Source organism: Canis lupus, chromosome 16 (assembly GCF_048164855.1).
Source record: "Canis lupus baileyi chromosome 16, mCanLup2.hap1, whole genome shotgun sequence".
In the NCBI taxonomy this organism is placed as follows: Eukaryota; Metazoa; Chordata; class Mammalia; order Carnivora; family Canidae; genus Canis; species Canis lupus.
The window spans coordinates 50733274-50755914 of NC_132853.1; the positions used below are offsets into that span (position 1 = coordinate 50733274).

Genomic DNA, 22641 nt, shown 5'->3' on the forward strand with positions numbered 1-22641 from the left:
CACTCTTTTGATGATCTTTGTCTCTTTATCCCCTATCTTCTTCCAATAACCACAAGTGAACATGGCATTCTAAGAAGAGGCTAATCTGTACACAGTACACAGGAAGGCCTGCTTTCCAACTAGACCTGCAAAAGTCTTTTGGGTCAATTCTGGAGGCCATGATACTGCTGCTGGTGCTGGAGGCAGTGGAGACAGTGGTGGCAGGAGCAACCACAGCCAGGACTACTTATAATGGCTGTGCAGTCTGTCCCCTGGATGAAAGTGTCCAGTTGGTACAGGGGGTGGGGGGAGCAGTGAGAGGAAAGGCTGACACAAGCCCTGCACCCTGCACAGGGAAAGAGCTGCCATCTTCATACTCACACAGAAACTCTGCCTGGGTAAGCGTAGCCCTGGCCATAGTAAATGGGGACCACAGGCGGTACCAAGAATCTCACCATGGTAGTGGAGGCAGAATAATGGTTGTCACTGCCAATGTGACACTGCCCATCGTTAGGTTGGACAATGCCTGCCAGCCTTCCATCCAGCGCTATATGGGTCTTGGCATCAGTGGTAAATACCAGCAAGTGGGATGCATCATTCCTCCAGCCAATCTTCTCCTGTTTTAAAAAATAAATAAATAAGCAAAAGAGAGAAGGCAACTTTAGCCATGTCATTGGTACAAGACAAAGACCCAAGGACTTCCACGCTGAAGAGCTGAATAAGTCATCTTGAAGAAAGGCTTCAGTCCCAGTCCTTAGAACACAATCTGGAGCTTTTCCAATTCAAGGGTTTCTGTTCTCTTAGGAAAGGAGCCTCAGCTGATTAGTTCAAGCAGTTGAAAGACACATACTTCAACTCTAAATATAGCTTTTCCACAATAATCATGTAGCCTGTCTAGAAACCCACCAGCACAGGTGGAACTGAGCTGGGCTACAGAAATCCCATCTGAACATCTGTCCACTTTGCTAAGGTTAAGTCAACCAGGCTTGACTCTGATACACTTCCAGAGAAGGCAAGAAGATACTCTACCCAGAAAACATCTGGGGTCAATGAGGTTCAAAACATGTCAGCTCTGGCCAGGGAGTGACACAAACAAAGACTGCCTCTCAGGAGAAACTTACTGCTCACACCATACAAAACTCGGCTTACTTCCTATCTCTTTTTCACACTAATTCCCACAGCTGAACCATTTCCTTCCCCCATTTTAATATATGACAACCACACCAGACGTTCAATGCCCTCCAAACTCACATCACAGACTGTAGCCTGCATGATAGCATCAAAGCCGCCCTCTGGGGCATCTCGGTTCCGTGACACACTCTGCTTTTTCACTTCCTCATTGAAGCGGGTCACCTGGTCAGTTAGCGTCAGCACATGTTTGTAGCCAAACATAGGCAAACAGGTGGTCTTCATACTGGGGATGGAGGGGGATAATTTAAGCAGACACCCTGATGGGAAAGGCTGTATGGGAAGTGAGAGTGAGAGAAGGGGAGACAGAGAGAGCACAATGCCCAGGCCAATTCTCTACAACCACAATTACCCAGACCGTTCAGACTCCAAACCCCTCACATCGCCCGAGCCATCACAATGGCTTTCCCTTCTAGCGAGGGTGGAAGATAAGACAGTGAGCTGTGGAACCAGACTGCCTGGGTTCAGGTCCCAGCACTTCATCATGGGACAAGCTTCTCTATAAAAATGAAGACATGATAGGTTATATCTCCTAAGAGTTGTTGTGAGGCTTAAATGAGTTAATTCATGTAAAGCACTTCTATTAGAGTGAGGCTATGGCTCACTATGCTATCACTTTAGGCTTAACATTTCTCTGAAGTAACATTAACACAATGATAAAGCAAAAGTTCATCAATAACTTAATGTCCATGAACTATTGACACATTGACAGATCTGTGCTCGACAAGAGCATTTCTGTCCTCAGCCCAGTGGCTTGTTTAATCGATGGCTGACATCTTTGCTGGTGAAACTTACAACCCAGATAGGCTAAAAGGGTACATCATATAAATTCAAAAACTAAAAAGTAAATTCATATGTTGTCAGGCTCAGTAACCATCATTTTAAATTAGTACACTCCATGGATTTTTAAACTCTCCACCAATTAAATAAATAAGCCATTCAGCTGTAAGCCAAAGTGTGAACAGAGACACACATCAACCTTTGGATTTATCAGAAGGTTCAATAAATATCATTTCTACTCTATTTATACTCCACTAGGACCTAATCCCTTGCACTTTAACTCTGTAGGACTATGAGTTAATACTCCTGATGAGGAGGAGGACAATGGAATCAATTCTTCTGAAATCATAATTCCTCTATTTACTTATCCATAAATTTCTCTCAACTTTTTATCTCATTTTCCTCCCATTCTCTCTGGTGTCCTGCTTATTTGTGACCAAAACCAAGAAGGTGATTAGTTTTCTTTCTGGAAATTGTCTACCCTGTGGATTCTAAATGCCCATCTGTCTAATACTCTGGGTCCCAAGGGTCATAGAGGTTTTGGCAGTTACTACCCTCCAAACAGCCTTGGATTCTATTGACACATCACTCCACATTAATAGGCCAGCTCACTTGCCAGACAGGAAGACCAAGGTAGAAAGGAGATATGATCTGGCCAGCAATAAAGCAATCCTAGAGCCAGAAACAGGAAGCAGGACTTGGACCTGCCTGAGACAAAGGGGAGGAATGCTGCCCTGGCTTCCACAGGGAGGTACTTACTCATAGCAGGGGTTTTTGAGGGCCTCTGGTGGGGAGATGTACATGTATGGAGACACAGGCTTGTCCACAAAAGCCCCGAAGCCAATCCGCAAGTTACTGGTGAGCTTGTGCATCTGGGAGGCCAGCTTGGTGCCTAGGTTCTGGATGCTCGACAGATCATCCTTCATGGAATAAGACAGGTCCATCAAGTAGTAGATGTCCACAGGGTAATCCTCTACTTGCCGAACTTGGATGGAGAAATTCTTTGAATCATCTGAAAGGCAAGAGGATGTTAGTTTTTCTCCTTTTCTCCAAGATTTCATAAGTGGATTTGGACACACTTGAAATTAAGTAACTTCTTGATCAAATCAAACTTGAAAGCCCTGGTCCCTTCTCCTCTTCCCTTGCAATTCTTTTCTTCTTCCAATCTCTTGATCCTCTTATGATTAACCTCTTTTTTTCCCCCATTCTAAAATTCTCTACCCTTTCCAAATGCCCCCCTGCCTAACCCTCTGGGTCCCAAGGGTCACAGAGGTTTTGGCTGTCACTACACTTCAGACTCTGTAAAAGACAGGAACTATGTCCTGCCCTTCTCTGAATCCCATAGCACCCAACAGATGCCTTGCACAAAGAAGGTACTTGGCGGGCAGCCCGGGTGGCTCAGTGGTTTAGTGCTGCCTTCAGCCCAGGGCGTGATCCTGGAGACCCAGGATCGAGTCCCACATCAGGCTCCCTGCATGGAGCCTACTTCTCCCTCTGCCTGTGTCTCTGCCCCTCTCTCTGTGTGTCTCTCATGAATAAATAAATAAAATATTAAAAAAAAAGAAGGTACTTGGTTAAATCTTTTTTTTTTAAAGATTTTATTTATTTATTCATCAGAGAGTGAGAGAGAGCACGCGCATGCAAGAGAGAGAGAGAGAGGGAGGGAGAGAGAGAGAGGGAGGGGGAGAGGGGGACGGGCAGAGACACAGGGAGAGGCACAGGCAGAGACACAAGCAGAGAAAAAAGCAGGCTCCATGCAGGGAGCCCAATGTGGGACTTGATCCCGGGACTCCAGGATCATGCCCTGGACCGGAGGCAGGTGCTAAACCACTGAGCCACCCAGGGATCCCCCAAATCTTCTGAATATAATTGGAAAGTCTAAATCAATGCTTCGAAAAGCCTGTCTCAAAAAAAAAAAAAAAAAAAAAAAAAAAAAAAAAAAAAAAGAAAAGCCTGTCTCATAGCCTAATCTTTCCTTCCCTGTAGGTCTCCTGCCCCTATATTCTCTGTCCCTGTGCCCCTCATCTAATCTCACCTGGAAAGGGGGCTTAACAATTATAAATTGCCTTCTCATCTTCTCATTTGAGCCTCAACACAAGGTTGTCAGGTAAAACAGGCATTAGGGAAAAGAAGAAATAAGCATTTTGTCAAGTTCCTTCTCTGTTAGAAGATTTAAGTAACTTGCCCAAGGTCAAAGAGCTAATCTACGGGAGAGTCAAAATTCAAACTCAGATCTTCTGACCACAGGTTCCAATACCTTCCATTATCCTGCATTTTCCAGCCCAACACTGCCCTCAATATCCTTCTTTTCCCACCCCATTTCCATTGTGAAATGTCCTGTGCCCATCTGTCCAGGGTCTCTCCCTGAAAAGAGCCCTCAACCTACCTGGCCGGAGCCGCAGCGCAATCCTCTGAGGGCTGACTTGAGTAATCTGGGAGCTGTCTCCAGAGCCCTTGTTGCTAAGGGGCCTGGCCTCCAGGATGCGGACCTCACTGATGGGGAACTCAATGGATTCCAGGGCACAGTTATCCTTCAGCAGATTTTCCTTCAGGTTACAGCGGGGAGATCCCAGAGGCAGGGCCTGTAAGACAGGAGCCCAAGGTGAAGCCTGTGATTGGTGCTATGTGGCTCTCTGTCTCCCATAGGCTAGGCCAACTCCCAACAGCCTAGAGCTCACCCAGCCCTCTGGAGCTAAACCAGCAAAAATGAATTTGGGTGGTCCCTCCTAAGATAGCTCATCATACAGAAGGGGGAAACTGAGGTACCAGAAAGGTTAGGTGAGTACCTATTCACAGATTGGTAGCTAGGAAGAGGGCTAGAATTGTAAAATGCCTGTTAGACCAGTGGTTTTCAGGGACACCTGGGTGGCTCAGTGGTTGAGCCTCTGCCTTCAGTTCAGGTCATGATCCCAGGATCCTGGGATCGAGTCCTGCATCAGGCTCCCTGCAAGGAGCCTGCTTCTCCTTCTGCCTATGGCTCTGCCCCTCTCTCTGTGTCTCTCATGAATAAATAAAAATAAAATCTTAAAAAAAAAAAGGCCAGCAGTTTTCAAACTGAAATGTGACCCACACCTGGATCCCAAAAATCAATGTAGGGGACTCAGCCTCCAATTTATTCAATAAAATTCAACTGAATAGAATAGAAAGTATCAACATATATACATACATAGTAAAACTAAATACTGTTTTATGAAATGTTTATATATGGGGAGTTGGATAAAATAAATGACAATATGCAATGCATTTCTTTCTCTAGGTCAGGGTCAAACAGTTTGGAAGCCACTATGTCAAGACACTGGCTAGGGTGTGAGATCCCAGAGGGCAGGGGCTATTCCCTCTTTTCCCAGCACCCAACCCAGGAGTCACCACAAAGGTCGTAGGGGGAACAAGGATGGGGAGGCAGCAGAGCTGGGGCTAAGACTGGAGTAGACTGACAGAGACTACATCTCAGCATTGTCTCTTGCTAGCTGGTTCCTTGGGTAAGTCACCGAAGCTCTCCATGCCTCGCTTCTCCAGCTATAACAAGAAGATAATAAAAGACCACACTTACAGGGATGTTATGCAGGACTAAATAAGACAATGCTTATAAAGATTTATTTATTATTTGAAAGAGAGAGAGGGGGGGAGGGAGAAGGGGCAGAAGGAGATGGCAAGAGAGAGAATCTCAAGCAGACTCTAAGCTCAGCACAGAGCCTAATGCAGGTCTCGATCCCATGATCCTGAGATCATGACCTGAGCCAAAATCAAGAATTGGCCGTTCACCTGACTGGGCCACCCAGGCACCCCAAGACAATGCATATAAAATCCACAGTATAGTGCCTGCCATGGAATAAGTGCTCAATAAATATTAGCTGTTGTTATGAGATGCTCTATAAATAGCTCCTGGATAAGTGAGTTATGAATAAACTCCACAAGCTTGGGCAGATCCCATGATGCCAGCCACTGACGAGAGCCTATCCTATCACTTCACTTTAAACTTCCTCTCTCACCCTGGACAAAAGGTAAACTGAGTACCCTTCCAAACACCCTGGTGTGTATCCCTTGGCTCTCTGAATCGCTGTGTGTCTATACCTGAGTACTGAGTGGAGGGTGTGCTGCAACGGAAAGAAATCAGGAATCAGGTTCAATCCTGGCTCTACCACTAGCTGGCCCTGTGCCCTCAGACTACTCATTGCACCCCTCTGAGCCCTGGTGTTCTCACCTGCTGGATAAGGGGGTAGGTGACATGGCAATTTCGGTCCCTTCCTGCTCTGTGCCCAGCTAACACAGTTAGCCAGCACTGTGTGAGTGTCAGTCTATGAGGGCTCCTTCCTTGCAAGTCTGGGGTGGGGAGGACCGGCTAGAAAGCTGGAAAACTCTTCCCTGGGCCTGTATCACAATATTTAGAACTTTGGGCCCTCAATCCTCACCTCTATCACTACCTATTCCTTCTCACAACTGTCTCCAGAAGTCAGCCAAACAACCCATACCATTATCCCAGAAAACTGGCATTAACATATTGAGAACTCAACACATGTCAGGCATGGCAATACGCACTTAATGTGGATTCCTCCGCATGTGGAACCCTCCTGTGTACAGCTCTCTCAGGCTGGAATAATAATAATAATAATTATTATTATTATTATTATTATTATTTCACAAGTGATAAACCTGGGGCTTGAGGAATTCACAAATGAGGAAGCCAATCTTCCAAGAAAGAAATCTAAGGCTTGGAGAAGTCAGCCACCTGCCCAAAGTTCCAGAGCTAAGAACGGCAGAAGTGAGGTGCTTCCTAGATTGTCTGACTGACATGATCCTCATAAAAGGAGAGTTTGTGTTCAATGCCATATAGAGTGAGAATCGAGGCAGAGAAGTAGAAGTATGCAAGCAATGGTCCCAGAAAGACCACACCTGAGAATGCCCTAGTAGGGAACAGAAAGTATGAAGGGGATGTGGAAGGTGTGGGAAGGAGAGGTAACATTCTGCCTCCTTGGCCCCTGCAGGTGGCTGGTAGCCTTATTTCAAGGGGAGGAATTTGGCCACAAGTAACCATCCATACTCAACAAATCAGAACTCCATAGCCTAAAGCCCCTCCTGATGCTTAAAGTCTCTCTCCCTCTCATGCCCAGGCTTGTCTGATAGGCTGAAAGGCTTCCCCAGGTGGATGGGAGTGTGAACATCAGCAGGGATGTAGACTGAATGTCTGTATCCCCCCAGGATTCATATGTTAAACCCTAACCCCCAAAGTATTAAGAGGTAGGGCATTGGGAGGTGATTAGGTCTTGAGGTAGAGCCCTCATGATGGGATTTGTGCCCTTAAAAAAGAGGTCTCAGAGAGTCCCCTGGCCCCTTCTGTTGTGTCACAGCAAAAAGACAGCCACTACAACACAAAATTTGCTGAAACCTTCATCTTGGACTTCTCAGCCTCCAGAACTGTACAAAATATGTTTGTTCTCAAGCCACCAGGGCTATGGTATTTTTGTTATAGCAGCCTGAATAGACTAAGATAAACAGCATGAAGACTACCTTGGCCCAGGCATGAAGTAGAAAAAAAATTGGAAGCCAGCAGCTTCCTTCTTTCCCACTCAGCCTCACAAGTGTGATTTGGATAAATGGGAATGGGAAACAGTGCCTAAACCTTAAACTTCTTGGTTCCAAAGATTCCAGCAGAGGCATCATGGATCCTCCAAGTCTCCGAAAGAGTCAAAAATGCCCTCCCTGCTCCCAGCCTGGCATAGGACAGGATGGCAGAGGGGAGAACTTGGGAGCATTTGGAGTTCTAGTGCCCAAACTCTTCTTGCTGCCCCTGCAGGCTCTCCCAATTCTTCTCCCTGAGGAAGCAGTCTCCTGTTCAGAGCACTCCCACCTTATCTCTGATTCCAGCTGCCCACAAAACCCCACAGAGAAAATCTTCCCAAAAAGGCGATGACTGGATAGACCCAGATGCAAGGAGGAGCTGATCCTTTCCAGGACTCACGCAGATGCCGAAGGACTGGGGGAAGGGGAGACTGGGAAATGAAATGAGAGCAGTATGGAGGCCACTGTGTATCTTTAAGCTGCATCCAAGAAGGGAGAGAATGTTCTTGAGGGGGTTTTCTGACTCCCTGTTTTTTCCAACGCAACAGTGCTTATTACAAGAAGGTCTGAAGTGCTAAGCCCTGCTGACTGTCCTTATGGTTTGTTATGAATTTCCTTAGAAATATAAACACTGAGAAACAAAAACTGTTTCCCTCCCTCCCTCTGTGGTCGCTGACATCAGAGGTCAGGAAGACAACAGGCCTGCTCTTCACCATGCTCTCCCTGAGAGCCTCCTGTCCCAGAAGGATACAAAAGTGGTGACCTCAACACACTTGGGCAACATTCCCTTTCTTACTAACCCAGACTGGGAAAGTAGAGGAATGTCTCTAGGTTACTCAGAGAAATAACTGGAAGGAGGGAGGAGGAATGTTAAAGTTCTAGTTCCCAGTGAAACCGGATGTGACACAAAAGGGCAGAAATAACCAAGACCCAGGGGAGGATCCTGAGCACAGAGGTGGGAGGTTCCAGCCCACGCGTGGCGTGAGCTGAACCCTCTCCCTCTCCTGGGAGGATGATGCACACTATTAATCCCATTCTCCATTCATCCCATTTTGGAAATTGGGAAAATAAAGCATGAAAAACTGTCATTATCCTACCTACCTATCTCACAGACTTTGGCAGGGGATCAAATAAGACTGAACATGAAATGCTTTCAAAATATGAAAAATCTCAATATAAGTCAAACATATTCAAATCCTTTTGATATGATATGATATGATGTCATATGATATGATGGCATATATCATATCATTGCATTTATCTGATAAATACAGATAGAAGGTGGCTTTTTCTACTATTACCATTAAAATTACTACTATTATTGTATACTCTTTTCTTGGAAGACAAGGGACAATAGGCCCTGCTACTTATTTTTTCTCCCAGAGAACTACCAAATGCCTCCAACTGAAATAAATTAACGTTGTTTTCTTGATTGTTTCAGTGAGAACAAGAAATCACTTGAGCATATAGAGAAGCAGAGGAAAAGAAAAGCACTTTGATTTATAGCTAGCTGTTGGTATCCATACCCCACTGTTTGGGGGGAGCACTTTTAATATTATACTTTTATTTTTACAACAAGTTGAGCAAAACTCTCAAGATGAATATTTAAACTCTGGATGTTGAAAAAAATTAGAAAGACAAGCTGCAGACAAGTAAGAACAAAATTATGCTGTGACTAAAAAGGAATTAAATAATGGCCCCATACGTGTTCCCTACAGATGCAGAGAAGAAAATATGTACTCCTACTAGAGTCTATTTGGCTAGACCCAAACTCATTCTTCTTTATTCATCCTTGGCTGTCAGGCTGAGTGTGAGCTGGTCCACCTTCTGATGTGTACTCAGGACTATGTAAGAATTCCTAGTATTTCCCTCCATCTTAGAATTGCCAAATTTAGCAAATATTTGAGACATACTTATATTAAAAACTATTTGTTGTTTAATTCAAATTTAACCGGACATCCTATATTTTATCTGGCTGCCTTAACTCCACCTCTGCCTACCATGATCCCAGATCAGCCCCTTTGATCAGTAAGGTTTGCCAAACCTGCTATCGTAACAACCCATTCCAATGCAAAAGGTCCATGATCTGACCTGGGAACCTTTATATTGAACAAACAATCCCAAGTGACTCCTACAACCAAGCAAGTTTGAAAGGTTCTAGATTCCAACATGGCACCAGTGAAGCTGAGACCATAAGTTGAATCTCTGTGTGATCTTGGCCTCTTGGTGATATTCACAGCCAAGAGGCAGCACACCACTCCCACCCATATCAGTATGCAACACCCCCAAGAACACACCCTATGCAGATGGCCCCAAACTCTGCACTCATCCACTTTGGCTATGTTTTCCTATGACCCAGCCAAGCACTTGCTATACACACCCAGAGCTGCTGTCCTCTAGGACCACGGGAAAGCTGAGCCCAACCAGTTGTTTTTCCAGGCACTGCCAACCCTGCCTGCAACTGCCAAGGTAAGGGAGGCAGAAGTAGAGGGCCCTCTAGGGTCAATTATTCAACAAGTCACATACAAAATGGCCCGGAGGGTTCACTTCTGGTTTTGTAAGTCAATAGCCAAGACACTTTCAGTGGTTAAACTTGGCCTGTGCAGGGGAAATCCTCAGGGAAAAAAAAAAAAAAAACACCAGCAGTCAAGTTCAGGTTAGAGCCTGGGATTCCCATCTCCCACTCCTCCCTGGAGGAGGCTGGCTGACACACTTTGCCTCACACTGGGCTCCTCTGCTATCTCTCTTCCCCTCCTCCTCCTTTCCCAGAGATAGTTGTAGTCATTCACTAAACGCTTGGCTTCACCCACTTTCCTGTTTATATTCCATTCTTCCAGAGAATATATTATTGGACCTTCTACTTCCACTCATCAGTATTTTTTGGTTCATGATGCACTCATTTCCTCTCTGACTCCCCCACCACTACCACCATCCCTAACTTATGCTTTGATCCTACCCTGCACCTTCTCCCCATGTCCTCCCCTGGTCTGCCCCAGGGGACACCATTCACTATAGTCATCTACAAATATTCTGCACTTGACTCTCCAAAATCTGGTCACATGACCTATGGGCTCTGTCTGGTTAGGCCTCAGCATACCTCAGCTACAGGGCTTGTCCCTACGCAGATCAAAAGGGGGGACAGACACTCCAAGTATAAGTTTTCTTTTTCCCCAGACTCCTCTTAGTCACATTTGCCTGCACTTTCTGTTCACTTTGGGTGGAAAAGGAGAGAAAAGGAATGGGGAGCATCCTCTGAGTGGCACTAGGGCTTCTCCCCTGGCTAACCCATCTGCTCTAGCCAGCTTCAGGCCATTGAATCCAAGAAGCTCTCCCTTCTTCCAGGATGTAGTTGCAGAATTCCAACTTCCTTACAAAAGCAGCTTAATAATATTATGATGGCAACCAAGGGAAGGAAGATACGGCAAATGAGAAGGGAGGAGGCCACATCACACTTGAGTGGCCAGCTCAGCCCAGAGGGGTGGAGAACCTGTGGGGGTGGAAGGGATGGATTCACCCACCCCCTCCCCACCCCTCACTCCCAGCCCCAGGGAATGTTTCATTTGCTAAATGAAGTCAATGTGGCCCAGATGTTGGGCAGCTGCCTCTGGAAGGAGTTCCCGTGCTGAACTGTACAGAGGCAAAGCAGTGTGTTGGGCTGGCCTCTGCAGCTCTGGCAATCCTCCTGTCTAGGGGTAAACACAGCCTCCCAGCTCCCACTCCCTCCCCCCCTCCTCACACCCCACCAGCCAACCAGGAAGGTTGCCTTTTTAGGAAACTCAGCAGATTGGGAAGAGAAGCAAAGAGAATGAGGAGGCCTGATTCAAGCAGTTGAGTAGTTGAGCAGTCATAAAACTGCAGAGGGCAGAGACATGCTTTTATGACAGAGAGGTGGCCTCAGGTGGCTGGAAGTTCAGGTAACCACCTGGGGGAGGAGGGCAGACCAATGACTCAGCCTCAGACTCTGTAATCACTGGAATCACTCCAGCTACACTCACCACCCCCAGCCCTCATAGCTCCAAATTCCTGTCCCAGCCACAAACACAGCAATTCCCTCAGACACACTCATTCCCTAGGGCCCCAGACACAACAAACCCTCTGCCTAGACACAGCTAAACCTTTCCTGTCACCCTCCTATCCTCACCAAATTGGCCCAGCACCTTGTCTCATTGACACCTAAGGGAGGGAAGGAAGGAAGAAAATAAGAGAAAGAGAGAGGAAAAGGTAAAGGCTTTGGGGGTCTGGACTTCACAAGAGAAAAGATCCTCTGACAGAACAGCACCCATCCCCCATGGAAGTGCAAGATTTCTCTTTCATTTGCCTTTTTAAAACTCTGAGATGTTTGTAAGCCAGCATCCCTTCTATACCAACAACCTTCTTCTGCCTCTCTGATACCTGACACCCTGGGGGTGCTCTACCCTCAACAAAAAGCAAGCAAAGTGTGGTAAAGAGGGACAATGGCTACAGTGAGACCAGGGATCTAACCAAACTGGTTCACACTAAGTAAGTGTCACACAGCCCAATACGGGTGGCACTCCAGGCAACAACCCCATGACAGCTCACTTCGACTTCCATCAATAGGAAGGCTTCACCCTGGCTTTGCTCTGGAGGGACAAGGGGCTTGTGTATTTAGCAGGGAGGAGATGCCCCTCTGGATCCATTCCTGCATGAAAGCAGCCAAGCCTGGGGAAGAACTACGGTCACATGTCTTCTCCTTACCTCATCTGAGCACCAGGCACACACAGGACTCACAGCTAGACATTGCTGGCAGGAGTGGACACCTCGTGTGGTACAGATGTTGGACACTGCAACAGAGACAAAGGCATTAGCACCCAACCTGGCCTGACAGTGTAGCTGACCTCCTACAACCTTTCCAACTTCCCCAGTCACCCAGATTTATAGCTCTCAGATGCACACAGCAGGTCTGACCATACCATAGACATTCACCAACCACAGGCTGTGCAGTAAGGAGGAAAGAATGAGAAAGGTCGCTCTCTCTGTGTGTCTCTCATGAATAAATAAATAAAATTTAAAAAAAAAAAAAAAGAGAGAAAGGTCGGAGGAAATGCATCACCACCCGCATTGATGAGGCCCCAGTGATGACAAGTGCTGGATCAAGACTGAAACCTGGGCCAAACTATCAGATCATAACTGATGGAGAGGCTTTAATTAATACCTGGTTTGACACCTACATGGTGCATAGCTAAATCTGAGGCCCAGGGCAATGTAATGTGCCCTCTCTCCAATTATTCTAGTGATCGATTCACAGCCCCTACTCTGGAATCCAAAGCCCTGATGCGCTAACATTAACACATAGCCTATGTATGGTGGGGGGCGGGAGTGCGGATGGCCATGGGAACGTTCCACTGGCCTGCCAGGACAAAGCAAAGCTTCCAAAACCTTCTCAAGCATCCCAATACGTATATCTTTGGGTCAAGGTGTAGACTGGTCCAGGGAAAGCTCCAGAAATGTCAGAAAAGGCTTAGTGAGATAAACTGGAGGGTGTAACATGGATCAGAGTTGGAAGTCCTGGAAGATATTTGAATCCTGAGTGCTCTTTTTTACTAGCCATGTCATGACTTTGAGCAACTCAGCTAACCTTTATGAAATGGTAATATCTATCTCACAGGATTTGTGCAAAGTATTCAGTGAGGTAAAAGAGAAGCATGTGGTGCCCTACAAAATGTCATTCAAATGTGAACAGTCTTCACACTGTCAAAAGACAGAGAAAAAGCTAGAGGGAAAAGCAGAGACAAGCAGAAGGACCAAAATAAACCAGGGAAGCCTAGCCAAGAAGCAAACTTCAGGCGTTTACTTAGAAGTTCTCCCCCTCCCTGCTTCCCCTAGCTCAGCCTTCTTGGGCTTAGCCAGGTAAACCTCTGCTTTCCGCAATGCCCCCAGGAGGGTCTTTTCAAATATAAAGGTCTCTCAGCCTGAGGAAGATACATTCCCCTCTGTGACCCAGGTCCTCCATCCAATTTTCTAAAGTGGTCCCTTGCCCGCATCTGGGAAGACCAGCAAAGCCATTTTTAGGGAAATCAACCTGATCGGTGGGGTGTTTTTCCAGTGCCCCTAAAACCTCTCATCAAGCTGAATGTCTCAGTCCATTTTATTATAGTGTGACTAAACTCCCTTCCAACATCCAGACAAAACATACCCAGAAAATGTGCGCACACACACACACACACACACACACAACACAGTATTGTCAAAAAAAATTATCCGAGATTTGGAAATAGGCAAGGAAATACTGGATGTCCTTTCAATGCAGGGTGTTGACAAGTAGACCCACCATACCTAGGGATTACCTGATTTTCTTGGGGAATATACCTTTGTTTGACTTCTAGTGATTAGGATATTTTAAAACTCCATAAGGATAGAGGTTAACTTGTAGAAAACCAGTTACAACGGAAATAATTCTTGATGAGAACAGTATATATGATTCTTCTCCAACAGCACTGCAAATAATCTGTCTGGTATCAAAGGTAACCCTCTGAAGGTTAGGGTTTATTGCCTTGTAGAACATTAACTAATTTCGAAACTGTCAGATAATTGATTTAAACATTCCTCTGACTGACCAACTATAAATTTCCCTTCCCTGAGTTTTCTAAAGATTTTTAAAAATAATCTCTCCACCCAATGTGGAGTTTGAACTTCAAACCCCAAAATCAAGAGTCACACACTCTACTGACTGAACCAGCCAGGCGCCCCTCCCTTCCCTGAATTTTCTTGGAAACTAATCTTAATAACTTACTGCTTCCCTCATTAATTTAGTTGAATAAAATTTTTGACACATATTCATGTTATGTTTGTATGGTAAACATACTTTAAACTCTTTAAACATTACATTTTAACGATATCCATCTCCTCTAGGGTCTCACTGGAGGGCAGAGAGATCCATCAGAAGGGTATAGACCGCAGATCTGAGTCACCACTACTAAGGTGGCCTTAGGCAGTCATTTAACTCCTCTCAGCCTGTTTCTTCACAGACTATCCTTAACATATTACAATTACTCATCTGTCTTAACAACACTGCCATCCAATAGATTTTAAGCCCCTCAAGGTCTGCCCTGCCCAGCCCAGCCCCAGGCCTTGCTCAAAGCAAATGCTCCATAAATGTATACTGGAGCAAACGGAGAGAAGTATTGGACTAGATCTGTTTTGTTTTGTTTTTTAAACAACTGAGCTCCAAATTATGCAAGGAATTCCGATATAGAACATGCAAATTGGTTGAAACAGTTCCTCTGACAATTTAAATTTTCATTGTTTTCCTAAAAACACGAGAATTTTCTGTGGAATCCTGGAAGCCCCAGACTTCCTCAGAGCTTGACTCTAACTTCAAAGGCCCTTCCCAACTCCACGGTTCTGTAAATGGGGTGCTGCTACCAGCCCAAGAATAATCCCTGGGCCCGAGCCTCTGATGTGACTGCCCCTTACCCATCAAGCACGAGGTCTGTGAAGTAGGAATTATGGCAGTGGTTCCTGGCCTGGCCCTAAGGTTCCAAGGCCACCTCTGAGCTGGGGCAACCTTCAGCCACACCCTGTCTATCTATAATGGAAGAAACGTAGCTGGTCTTCCCAGAGCTCTGGGCTTCAGAAGGCCTCATGGTTCAGATCACACGATGCGACCAAGAGGCCTCCCTCGGCAAGGGCTGCCTGGCCACGTCTCAGCTCACAGTGGCTCTTTTCCCAGCCAGATGTGAGCACAGCCCCTCTTACTGCCTTACTGGAAGAGCTCTGAGAGGAGCATAGCCTGAACTATTTTAGGTCTCTGCCTCTCTCCTTGAGGTTTCCATGGGAATTGGCATCCAGGGGGTAGTTCGATTTTCACTAGGGTGGGGAGGGAGCAGAAGCATGAGGAAACCTTGGGGAAGAGTGAGAAGAGAGGATCATGGGAAGTATGGGCACATCAAATTATTTTTGCCAACTTTTTTCCCAGCCTGTCCATTTTTCCATCCATTCATTCTCAAATTAGCATTTATTTGTCTATGAGTCCTTGACTTGTAGCCAGAATAGAAAGCCTTGCCAGATGGTAAATAAATAACAGCAGGCCCCCTCCCAGTGAATGGGCGGCCCCCGACCCCAGAGGATGAGACAAGCTGCTGGGATTTGTTCCTTAGGAAGTCATGCCTGGGGAGTCATGTCAGCCAGTTCCCTTTACCGCCTCTGTCAGTGAATCACAGGTTGATTTCGTGAGAACCAATGATCCCCCAACAATATACCCCCCACCAAGACCTGCCACCAAGGGCAGGTTCCCTGGATTGCAGTGGCTAAAAGTGACTGACTCATCAGAAGTCTCTGTGCCTGGGCCATGCCAATTCAATGAGCTGGGGCTCTGAGGCCACCCCTCCCTCCTGAACATGTGGAAGGAGTTTGGGCCTCCTTTTCCAGTCATTTATAAGGCTCTGTTCCTGCTCAGTCTCAAAGGCCCAGACTCAGCCCTGCTAGAGAAGTGGCGATCCCCTTCAGAACTTTATCATTGAAAAGAATTAGCAACCCCCAACACCCATTTCCTCTGACAGTTTAGCTAAAGCCAGGAAACAAGGTGGATTGTCCCTTGTTCTCATGGGTGGCTGTAAGGATTCAATGAATCAATCCCTGTCAAACTCTGAGCACCACAGGCTAGTATACAGGAAGGGCTCACTCACTGTAGGCAGCTGCTGCTCTAGATGCTATTGGTTTTGTCCTCCCTGTTTTTATCCTGAGTCCCAAGCTGTTTAAGGCAGGTGAATGTTTTACTTTTTTCTTTTTTCTCAGAACTCACTACATTGTCAGGACATAATACATACAGTTGAGCATGCCCTGAATGGGGCAGTGAAGCCAGGAAGCGCTAGACTAGAATAAAATGATCAGTTGTCAGATCTCACTTCTAAATGGAGTCAGGAATATTAGTGTTCAAAAATCCAATCTGGGGGCACCTGGGGGGCTCAGTGGTGGAGTGTCTCCCTTTGGCTCAGGTCATTATCCCAGGGTCCTGGGATTGAGTCCCACATTGCGCTCCCAGTAGGGAGCCTGCTTCTCCCTCTGCCTATGTCTCTGCCTCTCTCTGTCTCTCTCATGAAAAATAAATAAAATCTTAGAAAAAAAAATCCAATCTGGGAGGGCTGACCAAGAAGAGGAGACCAATTCAAAAAGACAAGACCGCCAACACAGTTGCCTGGAAAGCAGTAGAAGGAAAGGCTGTGGTTTGGCACATCAGCCTAATTCACAGAACCAGAAGAGAGACAAAGGATGGGGAAAAAAATGGAGAAAAAAAGGGGAACAAGGAAGAGAGTTGGAACAAGTGGAAGTCATAATGCGTCAATGAGAGCTATTTTGAGGACATGCTGTCCAATGAGACAGGATGTTAGACTGCAGGAGCAGGCCGGGGAACTTCAGGAGAGGGTTAAGTGGGGTTAATGGAGAGGTGTTTAGTGGGGAGAAAGGATGATCCATGCTGCATATGCTATGGACTATCTTACTATCTGCCAGAGAGGAGTTCTGGCCTAGGTCCCCAGCCCTGCCACTGACCTTTGGCTGGTCACTTCCCAGTTAGGCCCATGGGGATACTGGGTGACTCAGGCAATGCCTGAGCCTCCATTGCAGTCACCTGGCTGAGTGAGTCATCCAAGAACAAAACATCTCATGCTAACTGCCATATGGATTCACAACTGGTTTCTCCAGAGCAAGCTGCTGAGAAAATTTATTTTATTTTTGTTCTTTCATCACATGTAGAACAGCTCAGTAATCTAAAGAAGGGGAAACAGACGGGAAAAGTGGTGTCCAAGCTAATACATACCTCTAAGTATAAAGCTCCAGTAAGCATTACTCAAAATGGCAAGCAATCCAAACTACCACATTTCACCATATCTAAGATCATGGATATAGAATGCATCCTAATTTCAAAGATTTTTTTAAGTTGTTTTAAGTTCATGATATGTAACATCAGAAGACATTTGTGTATAATTTGCCTCTACCAATATTAAAATGCATTATGGATTGAATTCTGTGCCCCCAAAAAAGATACACTAAAGTCCTCACCCTTAGTACTGATGACTATCACCTTATTTGGAAATAAAGGTCTTTGCATATATGATCAAGATAAAGTCATTAGGGGAGGCCCTAACCCAATATGACTGATGTCCTTGTAAGGGGAAAATACCATGTGAAAACAGACACAGAGAAAATGTCATGTGATGACAAAGGCAGAGATCAGAGTAACCCAACTGGAAGGCAAAGAATGCCAGGGTACCAGACCTCCACTAGGAGATAGGAAGTAGCACAGGAAGATTCTACCCACAGCCTCAGAGAAAGCATGGTCCTTCTGACACCTTGACTTCAGATTTCTAGCCTTCAGAGAAAATAAATTACCATTGCCGTAAGCCACACAGTGGTTGCAGCCCTAGGAAGCTAATACAAAATGGACTTGCATTTCCATAGCATATATGACACCATTTTGAGGAACACTGCCCTGAAATACTTTGCATAATAGAGAAAAAGCCATCCTGGAATGAAAACTGCCATGGTTAATCCATCTGTAGATAATGGGAAAGTGGGTACTTTGGCTTTATACTTTTCTACTAACATACATCAGTGATGTTGGCATTCCGTCATTCATTTATTCAACCAATATTCATTGAGCACCTACTGTGCCTGGCACTCTCCTAGGCACTGAAGACATTGTTGAACAAAACAAGCCCCCTACTCATACGGAGCTTAAATTATAGTGAGAAAATAGAAACAAAAACATACACAACAAAATATAATTTCAAACACAGGCAAATGTTTTTTTTAAAAAAACAAACAGAGTGGGCGGTCTGGGTGTCTCAGTCAGTTAAGCATCTGCCTTTGGCTGGGGTTATGATTGCAGGGTCCTGGGATTGAGTCCTGCATTGGGATCTCTACTCAGCAGGGTGTCTGTATCTCCCTCTCCCTCTGTATCTGTTCTCTCTCTCAAATTAAAAAAAAAAAAAAAAAAAAAAAAGGAAACCATAGAAGAATAGCATCAATGAGAGGAAGTAGTCCCTTATAAAGAAAGTAGTCAAGAAAAGCCTCTCTGGGGGCAGCCCTGGTGGCTCAGCGGTTTAGCGCCACCTTCAGCCCAGGGCCCTATGCTGAGACCTGGGATTGAGTTCCATGTCGGGCTCCCTGCGTGGAGCCCACTTCTCTCTCTGCCTGTGTCTCTGCCTCTTTCTCTCTCTCTCTCTCTCTTTCTCTCTCATGAATAAATAAATAAAATCTTTAAAATAAAAAAAAGGCCTCTCTGGACCTGAATAGACATTTTTCCAAAGAAGACATACATATGGCCATCAGACACAGGAAAAGATACTCAACATCACAATTTCCCTCATTATGAGGGAAATGCAAATCAAAACCACAATGAAATATCATCTCACACCTTTCAGAATGGCTAAAATTAAAAAGACAAAGAATAATAGTTATTGGGCAGGATGTGGAGGAAAAGGAACCCTCCTGTGTGTTGGTGTTGATGTTAATTGGTGCAGCCACTGTGGAAAACAGTAAGAGGGTTCCCAAAAAAATTAAAAATAGAAACACCATATGACCCAATAATTCTACTACTATTTACTCAAACAAAACAAAAACACTAATTCAAAAAAGATATATGCACCTGTATGCTTATTGCAGTGTTATTTACAATAGCCAAGATATGGAAGCATCCTAAGCGTCCATCAATAGATCAGTGGATAAAGATGTAATACACACGCGCACACTCACTGGAATATTGCACAGCCATAAGGAAGGACGAGATCTTGCCATTTTTTATGACAACATGGACGGACCCAGAGAGTATTATGCTAAGTGAAGTAAGTTAGGCTAAGAAAAACAAATACCATATGATTGCACTCATATATGGGCTCTAAAAATACAAAACAAATTAATGAACAAATAAAAAGCAGAAAGAGACCTATAAATACAGAGAACAAACTGATGTTTGCCAGAGGGAAGGGGGGTAAGTGGATGGGCAAAATGCGTGAAGGGGAGTGGGAGATACAGGCTTCCAGTTATGCAATGAATAAGTCATAGGAATAAAAGGTACAGCATAGGAAGTATAGTCGATGATATTGTAAAAGCGCTGCATGGTGACAGGCCATGGATACACTTGTAAACGTAGCATAATGTATAGAGATGCTGAATCACTATGTAGTACACATGAAACTAATGTGACATGTATCACCTGTACTCAAATTTTTAAAAAAATTTTTTTTAAAAAAAGAGGAAAAAATGAAAAAGAAAGGCCTCTCTGAGTTGACATTCCAAAATGATATGAAGGAGTGTGTCTTGGGAAAATCTAGGGGCTGAGCATTCTAGAAAGAATCCATGACAAGTGCTAGATGGACCTCAGTCTGTTAAAGCAATAGCAGGAAGAGAGAGAGAGGAGGAAAGAGGCAGAGAAGCAGCAAGAGAAGCAGTCAGGGAGCAGAATGCTAGGAAGCTATAACCACGGTAGGGAATGTGGCTTTCATTCTCTATGTGATGGAAAGCCCCTAGAGGAGTCTGAGCAGAGGTGAGCATAGAAAATATCATCCTGGCCACTCAAAGGAAGGCAGACATTAGGGAAACAAGATGGAAAGAGACCAATTAGGAAGCTATTACAATAATCCAGGCTACAGATGGCAGGGATTTGGATTGGGAGAGTAGCAGGGTTAACAGTGTGGTCAGACCTAGATATGTTCCAGGGCCTTACTGATGGATGGCATGTGGGGCATGGCAGAAAGACAGGACGGATTTTGCCCCCTAACAAGTGGATCCCCTTGGACAAAGCTCAGATGTTTTGACCACTGGCCATACCCTTTCACTGACTCTTCAGCCAGTAGGTCCTGCCCTTGTAAGTGAAGCAGGATCATGCCTGGTTAGCATCTCCAACCGGGTTAATTAGGGAGCCATGTGCAGAACACTGCAGAAAGCCCATCCTCAGAGTCCTATCTTCCATATGGTCGTCATATAAAATTAACATTCAGTCCCTGAGCAACATCATAGGGCAGCAGTGGTAAAACAATGAACATTATTATTGTGTAACAGTGGACATGATGGGGAAGACATGCAGAGCCATAGGCAAGAGACTTCAGATCCAAAGGCACTTTTGCCATCCGCTGGCTGTGTAACCTTGGCCAGGTCCTTTCATCTCCCTGGGGCTCTAAGGTCCAATGACTCTTTCATTCTTTATTCAAGGACTCATAATTGCTCCCTAGTATTTAACAGGCCTAATGCAGCCACATCAGCCAAGTATGGGAGACCCCAAATCATTGCTTCCTTTTCCCCATGCTCCCAAATATGGACATACTTCATGCAGTACTAAGATTAAATGAGATAATTTTATCTACCTGCAGTGCATGCTCAGTAAATGTGTTAGATTCCTTCCTGTGTACCTTCACTCTAACTCCTTCCTGCATTAGGAATGCCCATCTACATCCCCACCACAGCCCCGCCTCAGGATCAGATTCACTGCGCCTTCTGCCTCTAATAGGATATGCTGAAGAAATCACAGGCCAGGAGACAAGAGCTCCCTGGGCTAGACTCTACCAACGCCCCAAAACTAGCTGTATGATCTTGGGCAAGTCATTTTGACTCTCAGGGCCTCTCCTTTTTGCTTCTCTGTAAAGTAGTGTTGGATTAGAAGTGCTGCCAGCCCTGGAAGTATATATTCCAGCCAGAAACCATCACCGGTGACTAACGCTCTAGGAGGTCCAGCATCGCAGAGGCCAAGACCCCTCACACAATGCACAAATGTCCATTTCTTCCTAATAGCTTAGTGGAGATTTGATGCAAATGCATCTCAAGCTCTGGAAAATTTTATCAGCACTAGCCCCACCTCCCATCTGACTCACTCAGTAGAGAGAAAAAGCAAGCCCGTACCAAGCTCTGTTTGAGGCTCAGCCCAGCAGTGCCCTGTTGGTGACCTCCTTGGCATCCAGCACTCTAGTTCTGCTACTTCTCCTCCTCCAGTTCATGTCTGGTGGGTATGGACAGCAGGTAACGGTGCTGCTGCAAGTCTTTGTCGTCCCCATCCTAGTAGGAAGGCAAACTGCTCCCACCATTCCAGAAGACAATTTGGCAAAACCTATTAAAATTTAAGTGTAAAATATTCACTTCCTTTGACCTAGAAGCTTTAGTTCAAGAAATTGAGCCTGTAAAAACACTTGAACAAAGGTGCCAACAATGAGCAAGGCCATCCCCCGCAGCTTTATCTGTAGTAGCAAATAATTGGGAATGATCCCACCGTCTGCCAACAGGGAACCAGTTAAGAAAATTCTGCTACATCCGGGATCCCTGGGTGGCGCAGCGGTTTGGCGCCTGCCTTTGGCCCAGGGCGTGATCCTGGAGACCCGGGATCGAATCCCACGTCGGGCTCCCGGTGCATGGAGCCTGCTTCTCCCTCTGCCTGTGTCTCTGCCTCTCTCTCTCTCTCTGTGTGACTATCATAAATAAATAAAAATTAAAAAAAAATAATAAAAGTTTTAAAAAAAAAAAGAAAATTCTGCTACATCCATTTGACAGTATGCCTGCTGGCTAGAATTCTTACGATAAATAACGGAAAGATATAAACTCACATAAAGATATGCTTAAGATATATTATTGAGTGACATTGATCCTATTGTGGGTGATCCTACTTGAGAAATAACAGTAAGGATAAGTAACTGTTTATGGTGACATATACATAGGGAAAAAAAACTCGAGTAACTTAACAGCAGTTATCTCTAAGGACAAAACTACAAGGGACTTGGCGCTTTCTGCATTATTCTGTTTCTACACTGCTTGGCTTTTTTTTTTTTTTTAATACAACAGGCTGAATTACATTTATAAGCTAAAAGGAAATTAAAGCTGATTTTAAATGTTCTCTGTCCTCTCTCACTTTTTACACTGGCATTCATCTAAGTGCAGACTCCCCAGGGGTGCCTGGCTGGCTCAGCCAGTTAAGCATCTGCCTTTGGCTCAGGTCATAACCCCAGGGTGCTGGGATGGAGTCCTGCATTAGGTTCCCTGCTCAGCAGGGAGGCTGCTTCTCTTTCTCCCTTTTCCTCTGCAGCTCCTCCTGCTTGTGCTCTCTGTCTCTCAAATAAATAAATAAAACCTTTAAATCAATTAACATACATACATACATACATACATAAATAACTGTAGACTCCCCAGAGCATGCCTGGC

At 45.2% G+C, this 22641-nt stretch overlaps 1 protein-coding gene across 4 annotated transcripts in view; it reads right to left on the reverse strand.

The window, feature by feature from the left end:
• The window catches only part of ITGB3 (integrin subunit beta 3), a 64922-nt gene that overhangs the window by 36281 nt on the left and 6000 nt on the right, over window positions 1-22641 (reverse strand). For 3 of the 4 annotated variants that reach the window (XM_072781333.1, XM_072781332.1, XM_072781335.1), the window contains exons 2-6: window positions 12220-12305; window positions 4334-4529; window positions 2707-2959; window positions 1231-1393; window positions 435-596 (exon numbers count right to left, since the gene is read on the reverse strand). In XM_072781333.1, coding sequence (XP_072637434.1) covers window positions 435-596; window positions 1231-1393; window positions 2707-2959; window positions 4334-4529; window positions 12220-12305 — 860 coding nt within the window. Of the gene's footprint in view, window positions 1-434; window positions 597-1230; window positions 1394-2706; window positions 2960-4333; window positions 4530-12219; window positions 12306-21354; window positions 21425-22641 lie in introns of those variants that run through there. The other variant, XM_072781336.1, reaches the window with a different exon arrangement.